General features: G+C 41.4%; 1 protein-coding gene across 1 annotated transcript in view; it reads left to right on the top strand.

Annotated features, from left to right (window-relative positions):
- Positions 1-16,599, top strand: part of LOC111953594 (nuclear receptor-binding protein 2) — a 53,158-nt gene extending 36,559 nt beyond the window's left edge. Inside the window, exons 2-17 of the mRNA XM_023972972.2 lie at positions 2,080-2,202; positions 2,851-2,952; positions 3,146-3,235; positions 3,525-3,565; positions 3,912-4,006; positions 4,271-4,294; positions 4,405-4,491; positions 5,288-5,343; positions 12,191-12,286; positions 12,492-12,624; positions 12,970-13,123; positions 13,312-13,447; positions 15,330-15,383; positions 15,584-15,647; positions 15,743-15,798; positions 15,903-16,599. Of these exons, the coding sequence (XP_023828740.1) occupies positions 2,080-2,202; positions 2,851-2,952; positions 3,146-3,235; positions 3,525-3,565; positions 3,912-4,006; positions 4,271-4,294; positions 4,405-4,491; positions 5,288-5,343; positions 12,191-12,286; positions 12,492-12,624; positions 12,970-13,123; positions 13,312-13,447; positions 15,330-15,383; positions 15,584-15,647; positions 15,743-15,798; positions 15,903-15,989 (1,398 nt within the window). The 3' untranslated portion in view covers positions 15,990-16,599. The remainder of the gene's footprint in view (positions 1-2,079; positions 2,203-2,850; positions 2,953-3,145; positions 3,236-3,524; positions 3,566-3,911; positions 4,007-4,270; positions 4,295-4,404; positions 4,492-5,287; positions 5,344-12,190; positions 12,287-12,491; positions 12,625-12,969; positions 13,124-13,311; positions 13,448-15,329; positions 15,384-15,583; positions 15,648-15,742; positions 15,799-15,902) is intronic.
- Positions 16,600-18,397: the final 1,798 nt, after the last annotated feature.

Raw genomic sequence — 18,397 nt, 5'->3', positions numbered from 1 at the left:
CCGAAATTACCTCTGTTATCTGATAATCTGTCTGATCAGCAAAACATCAACGTAGATGTTTGTGTTGTTTTGACGTGAACCCACCGACCTCTTCCCCACGCTTAACCCACCTCCCTTCGGCAGCCAATCACAGGCTGTTTACTAGTTTCACCCTACCATGACTGAACACCCAGCCCCTCCACCCAGCCCCTCCACCAAACACTCCGGGAGCCAAGTCCAGCACAGGGGCCTAACTGTTTCGTAACACCCAGAGAAAATATACAACAGCTCCCAAACATGAGTCCCTGTGTAGCCCCAGTAGACAGGGTTTAGCTGAGAATTCCCAGCCAGCCCTGGCTCTCCATTAGGGTCACTATGTCAGAGCACTGTGTTCCTACTTCCTGCCCTGTATTGCTCCATAATCAGTTTATCATACCTCACTGAGTAGGAGTAGAACAAAGAGAGAGAGAGATCTCCCCACTGCAGCCCCTCTCGATTAGGCCTCTCCGTACTTCGAGTAGGAGAGTATTGGAACCTCACAGCTGGTTGTGTTGTGGACAAAGCCAACAGTGTTTACAATAATGTTTTAACGATGAAATGGATAGTACAGTACACCTCAGATAATGGTTTGCTCTAGCCAGGAACATAACAGTGATATTAAAAGCGCATTGTGTGGTCACACTGTGTTGCAACCTCACTTGGGCCGAAGCAGCCTGGAAGGATACCAATGTGGCAGGCTGCTGTCATCTGGGCTGTTTATTTTTGGCAGTTGATTGGGTGTCGGCTTGTTGATTAACCGTGGCGAAAGAGGCCATTTTTAGTCCATTTATAACTGTGTGAGCTTTTTCATTTCGTGAAAATGCGCCTATGAAAATGTCTAATGCGCTACTACTATGTAATTACTATTTAACAATACGTTAATAGTTCATTCAATCATAACTTGACTGCTTATGAAGACTTAACTAGTAACTTTAATACAGGACACCCAAAACGAAATAGCATGCTACACCAGATGTGTAGCTGTTTGGTGTCATAGTAACTGATGTTCTTTCTACTGCTCAAAATTCTTCGGTCTCTGTAGAGACCAGCAGGATGCCCACCAGTATCTGTAAAGAACAGGTTTGACCAATACCTATGTTCTTTTGCCTCTTTGGTGTTATCTGTCCATCAGGGGGAAAGAGATTGGGATAAGTTAGCTTGTGTGTGTTTAGCTCAGGCTTTGAGCTGCGGTGTGTGACTAACTGTTCTTTGGTTGTATTCTGGGTTGAGCAGTCATCTCAGTGCTGTGTCAATGCGTACTCCCTGCTAATCTGAGGGGGAATGAATGGGAGCCCAGGGCTTGTCTGTCTCTGTCAGCTCTGCCAGACTCTGGAACACAGACGCAAACAGTCCTGCCGCTGTTTCCGCTCCGAGTCAGTCTGGCCTTTTCCCTGACTCAGTGTCCTCATAAGTCTGATAGCAGCACATGCTCCCGGCAGCCGGCTGCCCTCCCCCTCCATCTCTCACATATCTTTCCCTCCCTCACTCTCTGCCTGTCTTTATCTCATTTTCTGGCTCACCCTCTCCCAATCCCTCACTCCCAATTTCTCTTTCTCTCTATCGCTCATCTCCCAATCCCCTACTCCCAATCTCTGCCTTTTGCTCTCTGTCCCATCCCCCCCTTGTCTCGCTCTTTCATTAATCCATCTCTTCACTCTGACAGAATCTCTGATCCTCACCCCCTTGTCTTTTTACATCATCCTGACACAGATGGTCAGGGGCATAAGGTTTTTAGTAGTCAGACGTTATCAGTGCTTTTTACATAAGATCCATATCCGTCCATTTAATGAATGAAAACCTCCATTTAGGATTTGAAATCGGGATCTATAGCTTTTCAAAATAGATGGGAATCTTACCCATGCAGGGTCATTCTAGATCTCAAGTGAGGTTTTGCGGCCATACAGAGCTGATTCGGAAACATCTAAATTATTCATGATAGCGGCTACATGTAGTAAATTGTGTCTGCAACAACACACATGCCATATTTATYGTTGTTCCTCTTCAGTTATAGCTTCTGCGGTGCTTGTGAGATCTCTCATGTGTGTTTGTCTCCCCCTGCAGATCAGTCAAGGTAATGTCCCCGGTGTTGAGAGTGCGTCGCTGGCCATGGACACAGAGGAGGGAGTCGAGGTGGTGTGGAATGAGGTGCTTTTCAATGARAGGAAGGTCTTCAAGGCACAGGAGGTACGGCAAAGTTAGACAGGGGGGTGTCACAAATAGCACCCTATTCCCTATATAGTGCACTATTGKCCAGGGCTCATAGGACTCTGGTCAAAGTAGTGCACTACACTGAGTATACAAAACATTAAGAACACTGTCTTTCCATCACATAGACTGACCAGATGTATCCCGGTGAAAGTTATGATCCTTTATTGATGTCACCTGTTAAATCCACTTCAATCAGTGTAGATGAAGGGGAGGAGACAGGTTAAATAAGGATTTTTAAGCATTGAGACAATTGAGACATGGATTGTGTATGTTTGCCATTCACCTGGTTTGTGTCAAGAACTGCAATGCTGCTGGGTTTTTCACGCTCAACAGTTTCCCACGTGTATCAAGAATGGTCCACCACCCAAAGMGGGTGCACCTCAATATTAGGAAGATGTTCCTAATGTTTGGTATACTCAGTGTATATAGGGAATAGGGTGCCATTTGGGACGCAGACAGACTTTCTATTGTCACTGGCTGTATGTTCCATTCGATGTACTTCCATTCTCCCGAGCGAGCACACAAATGGAAGTACGAGTCAATGGTTTAAAAGTGCATATTTTGGCGAACCATCTGTGCTACTCGTAAGTACTCAAACCTCTCCCCACTCCATCTCTTTTTCAGGAGAAGATTAAAGAGATGTTTGAGAACCTGATGCAGGTTGAGCACCCAAACATAGTCAAGTTCCATAAGTACTGGCTGGACATGAAAGAGAGTCGAGCTCGGGTAAGTCTGCTATCTAGATCAATCTCTATGGCCTGTCATTCTCACTCATTCTCTTAGGAAATGTCTCTCTCTCTCTTTATCTCTGAAACCCGAATCTATTGGTTTGGTCTGCACACTGACAGTATCTCTGAACTGGGATCGATTGCTTTGGTCTGCACCCTGATAGTATCTCTTTCTGCTATCTGCTGGACAGGTCATCTTTATCACAGAGTACATGTCCTCAGGCAGCCTCAAGCAGTTTCTCAAGAAAACCAAGAAAAACCATAAGACCATGAACGTCAAGGTCAGTGTCTTTCTCCTATTGGGGAAATAACTTCTGACCGCTGGCTGTGACCCGAGTCAGTGAGTTATACGTTTTGAAACACTTTAAACAGGGAGGTACTACATGAACACTATATTTCCACTAAAAACACACATTTTCTTTGTACATTCCAAAATGTTTTGCTACCTTGTACTGAACCTGTCCCTGGTCAGACGTTAGGGGATTATACTTAAGTCGTTTTCTATCCTTCGCAAAACTTCAATCATATCCCACTTTTTAAGTGTCTGCAGTTCACTGTTATGTATTCCAGGCTTGGAAGCGATGGTGTACCCAAATTCTCTCTGCCCTCAGGTAAGACCAATAACATTCTCGTCCCCACTATTATTTTCAGTGACAGTGTAAACTATTACTCTAGTACTGGGGATCTCTTGTCGTGGAGAGCTAATGGGTATGCAGACTTTTGTTCCAGTCCAGCAGTAACACATCTGATTAATATAATAATAATAGTAATAATATATGCCATTTAGCAGACACCTTTAGCCAAAGTGACTTACAGTCATGCGTGCATACATTTTTTTTTACATATGGATGGTCCCGGGATTCTACTAATCATMGTCCAGTAGTTTTCCGGAGGCAAGAGTTGGAATTGGAGACCCAAAGTGTCCAGTCATTTGATTGCCATGTTATTTACCACCAGTTACCTGCACTCCTGTGAACCGCCCATTATCCATGGCAACCTGACCTGTGACACCATCTTTATCCAACACAATGGCCTCATCAAGATTGGCTCAGGTCTGATACAGTAAAGACTTMCTACCTAACCTAACCTAACCCTAACATATACCTAACCCTGTCGTAGCATGGCCTTTAGGAACAACTCAATTGTGACTTGACAGCTTTATCTGAATAAATGGTAGTAATAACAGTTAGCATTGCATGCTAGCAAACTCCTCTACATTGTGTGTAATACAATTACCCGAAGGTGTATTGTCATTGTTGTTGTCGTTCTATGCCACTGAAGTTAATACTGGATACTCTGCTCTTTTCTATCCACAGTATGGCACCGGCTGTTTGTGAATGGTAAGAACCATATAACATGCTGCATATCTTATTCTCAGTGAATGTCACAATATTCTGTGTAGTCGGGTGTCTGGGTTATAAAATTGTATCTGTCTATCTTGCCCTCCTAGTGTTTCCGGAGGCCAGTGTTCATGGTAAAGTCCGCCCCAACCGAGACGAACAGAGGAACCTGCACTTCTTCTCTCCTGAATATGGCTGTGAGTGTTTTACTGAMCCTTRCTCTATTTCTATATCTATTATGTCTGGGCCCGTATTCATAAAGCATCTCAGAGTAGGGGTGCTGTTCTAGGATCAGGTCCTTTTTATTCATGTAATCTTATTCATTATGATCTAAGAGGCTAAACTGATCCTAGGCGCTTGAATGAATATGGGCCTTTCTTGCTTTTATGGGTTGCCAGTTTCACTATAGATGCYGGAAAAGAGGTCATTGGAACTCCAAAACAATAGAAATGCCATGGAAACGCGTTTGGGAAAGATCCCAAATCTCCTCATTGCCCCCCAGCAAAATAAGCCTACATTTAAGCTATTGTTTATAGTTAAGCCTACATTTAGGCTACTTGCCTAGTTAAATAAAGGTTACATATATGTATTTCCCACTATGTTGAGGTGAAAATCTGTGTATAATGCTTGTATGGATGTCAACCCCAATATATGTTCATGTCATCGTCATCAATCAACTGCATTATAGGTAAAAAAAAGAAAAAAAAAAGACATTGACTACCACCACCGATTTCTGTAAAACAGCCAAATATATCCAAATCGGACTTTAGTAACCCCATTGTGGACCTGTTACAATACATCAATCATGACGGATTTGACGAATATCCACTTTCTTCGGTCAGATTTGTTGAATGTGTGCTAATACAGCGTCCTTCTATCCCCCATGGTCTGCGTTCCATTGACCTCTTTACCGCATCTATGGAATTTCTCAACATGCTGTGACTAGACAGTCATTATCTTACATATTGATTCCAACTCTTCTCTTATGTCTAGTGGCTGAGGATGACTATGCTATTGACATCTTCTCCTTCGGGATCTGTGCTCTGGAGGTGAGAATCCAGCTGCCATGGTTTATAAATGTATTATAAACCTTATGTGTTGCATTTAGGACTGTTGCAGTGACCTTATTACCGCCACACATGCAGTCATGAGTCATGACCACAGTAAAATTCCACGTGACCGTTGAGTTACGGTAATCTCCTTTTATGCACTCTGGACTAGGGCTGTGGCGGTCACGAAATAACTTAGAATTCCGTGGCATTATTTTATATTATTTTATTTTATGAAGAATACAAWTGAACAAATCTGAATAAAATTGAATGGMATATTTTATKCAAARGATTTGAGGGAGTGCGCACATGCGGCTATTCTGTGTTTAGGTGTTCAAAAATAAATAGGTACTCCTATATGCTTAATTTAGAGTTKATGTAAGTTTAGTTGTTCTACAAACGTTGGGCTATATGTTTTGATTTTTAATACATTGTAAGGCTACATGATGCGACTCCAAGTTGCTTGAAAGGCATGAGCTCTGCTTTCTTTTTTTGCGCAGGCTGTACACACTTTATCAGCCTCTCATTCACAATTTGACAAGCACTTGATAATGCCTCGAATTTCACAGTGGCATCCCCTTTGTGTGGCCATAATGCACCCTAAAAAAATCCATGCCTTTTGCCGCCAGTGACCGTTGTGCCCTTGGCCCGGAGTGTTGCGTTGTGCCCTTCTCCCTGAGTGCTGCATGTGAGTGAGAGGGGCTCCAAAGCCCCTCTCACTCACATGGCTCACTCACATGGCTCTCCATAACGTGATCGGGTCTTTCTCACAGGCTACAAGTGAAGTCCGACATATCGGGGATGCAACTGCGTGCGTCCTTATCCAATTCCGAGGTGCATATTGAAGATATTGGAAGAACTGTCCACATTTACTTTTAATCTGCCAAAAAGATGAGTAGCCCTAACGAACAGCAAAAGCACTAGCCTATGTCAATGATGGGAGCCTCCTCTTTTTAATAGAGGCCATCAAACTTTCTTGCGCAATTGCATAGCCTATAGAAATGTAGCGCAACATGAGCTCACGGGCTCTCACGAAGTGTTTGATTAGATTTTTGATCACATTTGCATTGATGTCAGAGTGATTAGAGGGACAATAGAGTGCTGAGTTCCAGGGAGTTACCAAGTTTGGTAGGCTACTAATGACCATCAGCAGCATCAGAGCTTGGAGAAGCCTAACTACCGTGACTAAACAGTCACGTGGAATTTGACTACCTTCATGACTAGTGACCGCCAGTGTGGCGGTAATACGGTCACCGCAACAGCCCTACTCTTTACATGCGTTGGCAGTACCCAACTCGCTAACTACCCTAATGGCCTGGTACTCAGGGCTCTATTGTRCCTCAAACCACTCTGACATCAATAGAAATCCAATCGAAAAGCACATCAAACACATTATCAAAACAATAACGTGCTTTTAAAACTCACGTCACTGTGATTGATCAATTTGAAGAAAGAAGTTCAACAACAGCTTGAAATGTTGTTTCAAAGCCTAACATAACTAAATGGGCAGCACTTTCTAAGGTGATAATTAATTCAAAACCCCCATACGCATATTAGAGCTTACGCATAGGCCTATGAGCCCAAGCCCGAAAAAAAACCTTTAAAGAACAACCAGGCATCCTCGACTGATGGGATGAGGTCAATATCCTTCCATGATACCCGTGCCAGGTCGATTAGAAAGGCCTGCTCGCAGAAGTGTTTCAGGGAGCGTTTGACAGTGATGAGGGGTGGTCGTTTGACCGCGGACCCATAGCGGATGCAGGCAATGAGGCAGTCATCACTGAGATCCTGATTGAAAACAGCAGAGGTGTATTTGGAGGGCAAGTTGGTCAGGATAATATCTATGAGGGTGCCCATGTTTACGGATTTAGGGTTGTACCTGGTGGTTTATTGATAATTTGTGTGAGATTGAGGGCATCTCGCTTAGATTGTAGGACTGCTGGGGTGTTAAGCATATCCCAGTTTAGGTCACCTAACAGAATGAACTCTGAAGATAGATGGGGGGCAATCAATTCACATATGGTGTCCAGGGCACAGCTGGGAGCTGAGGGGYGTCAGSCGGCAACAGTGAGAGACTTATTTCTGGAGAGATWKATTTTTTTAATTAGAAGCTCGAACTGTTTGGGCATAGACCTGGAAAGTATGACAGAACTTTGCAAGCWATCTTTGCAGTAGATTGCAACTCCTCCCCCTTCGGCAGTTCTATCTTGWCAMAAAATGTTGTAGTTGGYTATGGAAATCTCAGAATTTTTGGTGGCCTTCCTAAGCCAGGATTCAGACATGGCAAGGACATCGGGGTTGGCGGAATGTGCTAAGGCAGTGAGTAAAACAAACTTAAGGAGGAGGCTTCTGATGTTAACATGAAGCTGGATCCAGGGGCAGGCAGAAGGTCATACACAGGGGTCCAAAAAGGAAATAGTACAGGCAGGGAAAAMGCTACTAACGTCGTCCGGGAGATCAGGCAATAGGTTGATAACAGGAAATCCGATAGGCTAAAGTACAGGCAGGGAATAGGCAAAAGGCGTCGTTAGMGAGGCAGGAAAAAACAATCATACARGGGAGGAGTAAATTATGGGGAAAAACAGAGCTCCGAATAGAAGTGTGTCACAAAACAAACAATACCTCACAATGATGGGGTGCAAAGAACTGAACTAAATKGTGTGTGATAATGACATACAGGTGTGTGAACAGGTGATCAGAGTTCAGGTGATTGGGATCTGGAGAGTGAGCTGCGTTCACGGGATCTATGTGTTTGAGTYTGTGAGTTGGAAGCAGACATTACAAKTAGACAGGACTTGAAACACCATAATAGTGTTTTCAATCTTTTTGGGTAGTGCTCCCAGTCCCTGGCACACAACACTTGATTAAGTGGTGTTACAACACACCATGTAATGTTTCAAAACATCTCAGGATGATGTGTTTCAATACTCCAGGAAAGTTAAGGTTTCATCTCCTTGAAGTTGGTGGCAGTTCAGTTGCCACTAGTTTTGGTGTTACAAAGAACTTCATTATAAAAGTATAGTAGGGCCTAATAGGGCATTTTTTATATTGTCATAATTAATAGGCTGACAAATTACCTTTAGCTACAGAATATCTCACCACCATGCATTTCAATCTCCCCTCTCCTTCATTCCTTTCTCCAGCGTGCAGAGAGAAAGGAGGTCAACAGTTTAATGAAATATGTTTCGTTGTGAAAACATGTTGCTATCAATGTTCCTGAACAGATTTCACTTGGTTTTCCAAATTAAGCACTGGGTAGCAGCAGGAACAGGGTTGGAGAGACCATGGCATACAGAGTTTGGGCATAATATCACCTGTCATGCAGTGAGAGGCTGCATGCTCCTCAAACAGTGGTTTATGCACGGAGTGAAATAACCGGAGAAGCCAACCAGCCAGATTGAAAAACGACCAGCGGGAAAGCAGCCTCCATTCGCTATCCGAGTGCATACGGATGACATGTATTTTTCCCCTGCCCCTGTTCCTGCCCATTTGATAATAGGCCATCCTAAATCTCTCCTAAAATCCTAAGTAATTTTACATATTAGTAAAGACAATATTAAATTGAGATAAGAACAGCGTGTGTGGCCTGAGGCAAGGAACAGAGCGCAAGCTTTTTTTGCTACTTTCTCAAGTCATCAATAGCCTATAGTCGCATCATGTAGGTCATATATGTTTTCATTTCTAAGTCAATAGCCTATAGTCGCATCATGTAGGTCATATATGTTTTCATTTCTAAGATATTCTAAGGTTTGTATCATTCACAACTAAAGTTGACAAATAATTCAAAATCTTGCGTATAGGACCTGTTTCAAATGCTCAACATAGCCACTTCATATGCACACTCACTCCAGAATGGAACAAATATATTTTCTATTTTATTTATCTAATGACTGTAAAAACTTAAATCCCCTTGGATTGATGAGGAATTGAAAAATGGTATMGTTGAGAGAGATGAGGCAAAGGGTATGGCAAATAAGTCTGGCAGCGCAACCGATTGGCAAACGTACTGCAAATTGAGAAATCATGTSACTAAACTGAATAAAAATAAGAAACTACACTACGAAACAAAAATAAATGATATAAGGAATGACAGTAAAAAATCTTTGGAGCACTTTAAATTACATTTTGGGCAAAAAGGAAAACTCCYCTCCATCATTCATTGAATCAGATGGCTCATTCATCACAAAACCCACTGATATTGCAAACTACTTAAATTATTRTTTCACTGGCAAGATTAGCAAACTTAGGCATGACATGCCAGCAACAAACTTTGACACTACACATCCAAGTATATCTGACAAAATTATGAAAGACATGCATTTTAATTTTGAATTCCATAAAATGCGAGTGGAAGAGGTAAAAAATTATTGTCTATCAACAATGACAAGCCCCCGGGGTCTGACAACTTGGATGGAAAATTACTGAGGATAATAGTGGACGATATTGCTACTCCTATTTGCCATATCTTCAATTAAAGCCTACTAGAAATTGGGAAGCAAAAGTCAATCCCGCTACCTAAGAATAGTAAAGCCCCCTTTCCTGGCTCAAATAGCCATCCAATCAGCCTGGTACCAACCCTTCGTAAACTTTTGGTAAAAATTGTGTTTGACCAGATACAATGCTAAACAAATTGACAACAGACTTTCAGCACGCTTTTAGGGAAGGACACTCAACAAGCACAGCACTTACACAAATGACTGATGATTGGCTGAGAGAAATTGTGTGGGCTGTTTTGTTAGACTTTATCGATAATAGTCTGCTGATGGAAAAACGTATGTGTTATGGCTTTACACCCCCTGCTATATTGTGGGTAAAGAGTTARCTGTCCATCAGAACACAAAGGMTGTTCTTTAATGGAAGCATCTCCAACATAATCCAGGTAGAATCAGGAATTCCCCGGGGCAGCTGTCTAGGCCCCTTACTTTTTGAGTAGAGCCAGTGTGTCTATGTAGGCAGATGACTCAACACTATACACGTCAGCTACTACAGCGACGGAAATGACTGAAACACTTAACAAAGAGCTGCAGTTAGTTTCAGAATGGGTGGCAAGGAATAAGTTAGGCCTAAATATAAAAACTAAAAGCATTGTATTTGGAACAAATCATTCACTAAACCCTAAACCTCAACTAAGTTTTGTAATGAATAATGTGGAAATTGAGCAAGTTGAGGTGACTAAACTGCTTGGAGTAACCTTGGATTGTAAACTGTCATGGTCAAAACATATACATTTACAAAACATGATACAAGAGTATTTTTATTTTATTTAACCTTTATTTAACTGCGCAAGTCAGTTAAGAACAAATTCTTATTTACAATTACGGCCTACCCCAGGCCGAACCCGTACAACGCTGGGCCAATTGTGCGCCGCCCTATGGGACTCCCAATCACAGCCGGATGTGATGCAGCCTGGATACGAACCAGGGACTGCAGTGACGCTTCTTGCACTGAGATGCAGTGCCTTAGAGCGCTGCACCACTCGGTAGCTAAGATGGGGAGAAGTCTCTCCATAATAAAGTGCTGCTCTGCCTTAACAGCACTATCAACAAGGCAGGTCCTAGAGGCGCTAGTTTTGTCGCTCCTGGACTACTGTTCAGTCATGTGGTCAGGTGCCACAAAGAGGGACTTAGGAAAATTGCAATTGGCTCAGAACAGGGTAGCACGGCTGGCCCTTGGATGTACACAGAGAGCTAACATTAATAATATGCATGTCAATCTCACCTGYCTCAAAGTGGAGGACAGATTGACTTCATCATTACTTGTATTTGTGAGAGGTATTGACATGTTGCACCGAGCTGTCTGTTTGAACTACTGGCACACAGCTCCGGCACCCATGCATACCCCACAAGATATGCCACCAGAGGTCTCTTCACAGTCCCCAAGTCCAGAACAGACTATGGGAGGCGCAGAGTACTACATAGAGCCATGACTACATGGAACTCTATTCCACATCAAGCAACTCATGCAAGCTTTAAAATTATATTTWAAAAAAACAGATAAAATACACCTTKTGGAACAGTGGGGACTGTGAAGAGACACAGGCACAGACACATGCATACACACACATGATAACATACGCACTATACACACACATACACATTCATTTTGTGTTGTAGATATGTYGTAGTAGAGTAGTGGCCTGAGGGCACACACTTAATGTGTTGTGAAATCTGTTGTGAATGTATTGTAATGTTTTATAAATTGTATAACTGCCTTKATTTTGCTGGACCCCAGGAAGACTAGCTGCTGCCTTGACAGCAGCTAATGGGGATGCATAATAAATACTAATATCATAATGTTTCTATATACCTTCCTAAAATGAATAATGAATTTATTGTGATGGTTTATATTAAATTGATTTATTCTACTTTTTTAAAATATAGATGTTCCAAAGGCGCACATCAGTGGCTTGTATGTGTGGAGGSCTGGAGATGCTTAACGTGTTTATGTTCATTAARGGCCAATTACCATGAGACCGGCAGTCTTTTGCGTGACAATAACCAGCTGACATTTCATGACCGCCACAGCCCTAATTGCATTGTCCTCTTTGTATCAAATCAAATCAAAATGTATTTGWCACATGCGCCGAATACAACAGGTGTAGGTAGACCTTACAGTGAAATGCTTACAAGCCCTTAACCAACAATGCAGTTTTAAGAAAAATATTTCCTAAATAAACGAAAGTAAAAAATTGACGTACACGTTGTGTTCATATGTTCACATGTCCTATCTCAGTCTAATAGATCACACAGACTGTATACCAGCACACACCCAGAGGCCCTCACACCAAGGAGACCACATTAATACACCCATGTTCATTTCTTAATGTAATCTCTGTATTTATTTATAGATGGCTGTCCTGGAAATACAGGCTAATGGAGATGCTGTTGTGTCCAAGGAGGCCATCACCAACGCAGGCCAGTCTCTGGAGGATCCCCTCATGAGAGTCAGTCTCACTCATGTTTCCATCCATGGCCCAAATATAGCAAAGCATCACAGTGGGCCAATGCGCAAAAACACATTTGATTAAAACCCACACCTTATGAAATCAAGTTTATTGAGTGTACATTTTAAAGGATCCCAACACACTAATTAAACCCTAACTAATACACTACATAGCTTTGACCTTTGACCTCCACTCCCTCTTGCAGGAGTTTACTCAGTCGTGTGTGCGTCACGAGGCCAAGCAGCGTCCCACAGCCCACGACCTGCTCTTCCACCGCGTGCTGTTTGAGGTTCACTCCCTCAAGCTACTGGCTGCCCACTGCCTCATCAGCAACCAGTGTGAGTGTCTCCATCTCTGAAGTCCCCAATACACATGGCATGCAATCTGTGGATTGACAACTGCCAATTTTTTGCCTGGGCACCAGTCTGTTTGGCATGACAAGGAGTGGCATGATGGCACAAACAAAATGCAAACCAAGCTAGCCATTTGTGTGGGAGAGAGAAAATGTTTCCACGTCTTATTTCCTTTTTGTTATGGGACAGCTGAAAAATACTGAAATCCTTTATTGGATTTTGTGGGATTTCTTTGAATGTCTGTTGTTACAACGTTTTTTTATTTGATTTGCTATATGCCAAACTGGTATGGCATCCATGTAACACTCCCTTACCCATCTCTCTTTGCAGACCTGCTGCCAGAGAACTGTGTGGAGGAGAAGACCAAGTCCTTTGACCCCAACGGTCTCATGGCAGAAATCAAACATGGCAACCGGCCTGGCGTTCAGCTCAAGTATTCCCATGTGTCTCCTTTGGAGCTGGACAAGTTCCTGGAGGACGTCAAGTAAGGGCTAATTCCATTCACCCATTGGGCTCTGGTCAAAAGTAGTGCACTATATAGGGAATACGGTGCAATTTAGGATGCAGCCTTAAAGAGCTGCCTTGGTCATTGCCTCTTATGGGCTTTGTGTAGGGTGTCATTAAGAGATGACCTTGTGGCCCCTGACATCATTCTGACTCATCCCTCTTCAGGAATGGGATATACCCCCTCATGAACTTTGCGTTATCGCGGCCCCACCCCGTTCCCCGTGCCCTCTCCCTGTCCCATGAACAGGTGGAGTCGGTAAAGACCCCCACCCCTGAGCCCCAAGAGACAGAGAGCAGAAAGGTGAGGGTTAGGTGTCTGTCTGTCTGTCTGTCTGTCTGTCTGTCTTTCTATTTGTTTGTGTGTGTTAAGCCCTATTTGGACAGGATTAATTTTACTGGTGGAGGTCGGGTAACGTAATTATGTAATTACATAATAATTACAAAAAAGGTGTTGCTCATGATTTGAGCAAGAAAACAATGTGATTCAATAAATTGAACGAAGTGCTGCGCATAGCCTATATACTTTCACAGTGAATGCTTTTATTTATATGTTTTGTGCATATTAATTTAATATTGCCGAAGTAAAAAAAAAAAAAAGTTTACATTTTATGTAACCCTTGCTGTTAATAGATGGCAAAGCAGCATACAGCTTACCTAAACTTTTGGAAATGATAAGTTCACTTTCTCATTCAACGCCTTAAAACGCATCTCAAGTGCAAGTGCACTGTTTAGCTCACATCTGAATGATGGGGGGCATTTAGTACGTCTATTGTGGAATTCATTTATGATCACACTTCCTCAATTCAAATATTATGCCGACATGATATCAAAGATGGTTTGGTATGGTTTGAGTTGTCAGTGTAGACCTGTTATCGCCTGGACTTGTTGAAATATTATCACGCCTAGAAAAAAATAACGAATTACAGGGGGCATGTTTGGAAAAAACGAATCCTGTCTGAATCGTACTCTGGAATAACGGACGTTCTGGGGTAATAATTACATAATCAACGTTCTCTCAACGTAATACTAGTCTCGTGCCAATATACAATTCCAGACAGAATAACCTACTGTTTTTCAGCAAACTCCACGGTCCTCTCATAATACTAGTTTCCGTGCGTATCGACATCTCTGTGTTTACCGAGACATTACAGCGTTTGACAGGTACTGCTGGAAGTTTGAGCAAGAAAACATAGAATTAATGCTTAAACAAAGTGCTGCATTTATTTCATATGAATGACCTGCATTTAGCAACTTTCACAGTGAATTCTTGTGTCTATACGTTTTGTGCCATAGAATTAAAGTTGAACATCGCCAAATGTGTCAGTTTAAGTAGGCCTAAATGTGGAATAAATAAAAAATTGTGCCWATAATCTTAATTAAATCAACCCTGGCTGTTGATGAATTAGGCAACAGATGACAAAGCAGGGCATTCCCGGATTCCCCACTGAGCTAAACTTTTAGGAAATAGCAAGTTTATCATCCATAAAATRATCTCAAGCAAATACTGTCCAGACGCTCAAATTTTTATTCGGAGGGACMTCTACCGTGGATRGCTAAAATAATCATTATAATTACACTTTAAATATTATGGGGACACCTSCAGTACCGGTCAAAAGTTTGGACACTCCTACTCATTCAAGAGTTTTTCTTTATTTTTACTATGTTCTACATTGTTGAAAAATAGGGAAGACATCAAAACTATGAAATAACACATATGGAATCATGTATTAACTATAAAAGTGTTAAACAAATCAAAATATATTGTATATTTTAGATTCTTCAAAGTAGCCACTGTTAGCCTTGATGACAGATTTGCACATTCTTGAAAAACCCTGGTATGAGTGGGTTTGTCCAAACTTTTGACTGTTACTGTATATATTTGGCAGCTAAGCACAAGTTATAATTGCAGTTTATTATCGTCTAGACATGATGTTGAAATATCTTCATGTCTAGAATATAAAAGTCTCCACTCCAGGCTTCCGTCGTAGACTCAATTGAAAAAAAAAAAAAAAGAAGAATCCTGTGCAATCTTCCTCTGAAATAATGCACATGCTGAGATAATGATTACATAACCGACGTCTGTAATAATACTAGTCCCGTCTGAATAGGGCTTTAAAGAGAATTGTGCATGTTAAAGTACGCTTATCACTCTAACTGATGGTTGGTCTGATGGTGTGTTGCAGGTGATTCAGATGCACTGTAACTTGGAGTCAAATGAAGAAGGGACCAAAACTCATGTGAGTTTGACTATCGTCTTCTTTTAAATAATGGTGTCAATGTGTACAACCCCCCCATGTCACGTGGCCTTTTGGAGTTACCATAACATGACATAACATCGCTACTTTAAAAAAAAATCCATTCTGATCCTCATTGCATTTGGGGGATAAGCATATTCTGTGTTGATAAAATATATTCCTCTATCCTGTCCTCTCCTTAGCTCTCTCTGTTTCTTAAGATGGACGACAAGCTCCATCGACAACTTAGCTGTGACATCCTTCCGAGTGAGTCTAATGGACACTTTCATGTCCATTATTATGTTTTTTTTTTTTTTACATATTGTGGTATGAGGCTGAACTATTTTGTATGAATCTTTCAGATGACAGCTCCAAAGACCTTGCCAATGAACTTGTTCACTACGCCTTCATAAGTGAGGTAGGTATCCTTGTCGCCTAATGTTATTGCAAACAGCCATAGTCATTTGCAATAACCTGTAATGATCTAACCTCTAACCTCAAACCCTGTGTAACCCCATGCAGGAGGACTGTGGGAAGCTGGCAGGATTCCTTGAGGACGCGCTCACCAGACACAAGGGCAAAGCGCTGGCCTCTGGGATCACACAGTGAGAAGGGGCCGCTACGGAAGCTGGCCCACAGAGAGGGGCCTCGGGCATTGACCTCTCAAACAGAGCAAGACAGGGGCTAGAAGGCAGGATGACTCAGCCAGGATCAGAGGGGCTGGCTCCAGTGAGGGTTTGAAGGATTGAGCCTGATGAGTGGTGATTGGGACTGGGCCTGATGATTGGTGGATCATCCCAAAGAGGGCTAGGATAGGCCAGGACTGAGAGAGACTGAAAGCATCTCCGGTTGGATAACTCAGAGGCATCATGGCTTGTTAAATCCATTTGAATTCAATCACTTTTTGACAACACCCCTTTTGATTTGAACAAAATCTGCCATACATATTTTCCCATTGTAGAAGGCTCCGAAAGTGACATTCAAGTGATAAAGGTGCTCAAAGTTGACTGATTTTGCAAACTCCACCATACCATGAGACTTCCATATCTTCATCACTGGAAAATATAATCAGTTGAGATTGATATCATTTAAATGCATACAAACAGGGTTGTCAAATATTTTATKATTTCTGGCAATAATATAAAAACTTTATACAAATGTCCTTTTTTTTTAACCTTTTAACGAACGTCAATTATCTTTTCGCATATGTTGTAACTTAGACCCTATTTGACATCATCTAAGGTTTTGTGTTATGCCCGCCATCGGTTGAGAAACAACATGCTCTTGAATAAATCAAAATCATATACACATATTTAGCAGATGTTATTGCGGGTGTAGTGAAATGCTTGTATACCTAGCTCCAACAGTGCAGTAGTATCTAACAATTCACAACAATGCACACAGATCTAAAAGTAAAAGAATGGAATTAAGTAATATATAAATATTAGAGTGGCATTAACTAAAATACAGTAGATGGAATTAAGTAATATATAAATATTAGAGTGGCATTAACTAAAATACAGTAGAATAGAATACAGTATATACATATGAAATGASTAAAGCGGTATGTAAACATGATTAAAGTGACTAGTGTGCCATTAATAAAGTGACCAGRGATTCCATGTCTATGTACATAGGGCAGAAGCCTCTAAGGTAAAGGGTTGCATACAGGGTGAGTGTCATGTTTTGGCAGAAAAATGTACTAAAATGGGAATAAAATGAAAATGTCAACTTTCAAATGGTACCACAAAGATCATCAGAGAATGTTGACTTGAATGGGAATATTTGTTGTTTTAAATCTTTCCAAAAATCTGTTCTTTCTGACCACTTCTTCCATGGGCAAACATGTATGTAAAGTTTTGTTTAAATCAAAAGAGATGCTGTCAAAAAGTGATTGAATTCAAATGGATTTACCCGGCTGTGTTCAGCTATCCCACAATGCAGTGGAAGATTGATAAGTCCTCTGCCTAAAAGGGCTGTAATGCCTTAAGATGTAATCATCCATAATGCCACTACTATACTGTACTGCCAGTAGAGATGTTTCCAATGATGGATGGATGTAGTGCATTCAAGACAAACCAATAAAACAGCTATGTTTTTATGTTATTTTACAGTCTTTTAATTAATAGTTGATAACTCCAGAAATGTACATTTGGAAGTTGTTTAAGGAAAATAATCTATAAAACMTATTWTTTTTTTTTAAATAAAAAGGCTCCCTAGTTTTATAAGCCCAAGCAATACCTACCATAGAAATGTCTAGCTCTTAGAGAGCAAATTTGATGACAAAGATGAGAACCGTCCAACATGCATGGTTAACATGCTAACACTTAAGTTAACTTCATTATTTTTGCTTAGTTCTATGAACAGCATTAGCGTTGCACCGACCTATTTCTGTTGACGTTTTAATGGTGTATAATGGTCTTCAAAACACACTCACAGTGCATTCTAACAGTGCTTTGCTAGCTTGAATGACTCTCCGTGCATTAGTAGTAACGAGCAATGAGATGATGCCTCTCTTTTAGCCTGTAGTGCTCTTAAGGGTTTTCCCTGTGAAAGTGTTCTGTAAGCCAAAAACTTGCAAAGTGCCTGTGATGGCAACCCACTATGTACAAAACCCATAATACAAAACGCCACAGCAACATAACGCAACTTCAGAAATGACAAAAACTCCTGACAGTCAACGATTCAGTCTATTGGGTTGGTGTCAACAGAATGCTATACTTTTCATTTATTCTGAAAACCAGCTTGTGAATGTGTTGAGGGGCCACAGCTTGWACCCTAGGAATGTCTAAATCCATTCTAGAAAATGAATCAGCTAAACACATAGAATATCGTCCACTCCGATTGAGCCATTTGAGAACGCGATTATGAATGGAGGGTTTTGTTGAATAATGAAGGGTTTCAAATAAATAAAGCTCAGAATATTTTTMGGGGAAAGCAATTAATTACTCTTCTACTGAACGATATAACTACTACAGTACACAACACAAAAAAAGCATTATATACTTCTGGAGGTT

This window comes from Salvelinus sp. IW2-2015, linkage group LG27 (genome assembly GCF_002910315.2).
Source record: "Salvelinus sp. IW2-2015 linkage group LG27, ASM291031v2, whole genome shotgun sequence".
NCBI lineage: Eukaryota > Metazoa > Chordata > Actinopteri > Salmoniformes > Salmonidae > Salvelinus > Salvelinus sp. IW2-2015.
The sequence above is the reverse complement of the archived record's forward strand: the minus strand, read 5'-3'. Positions and strand labels throughout refer to the sequence as shown.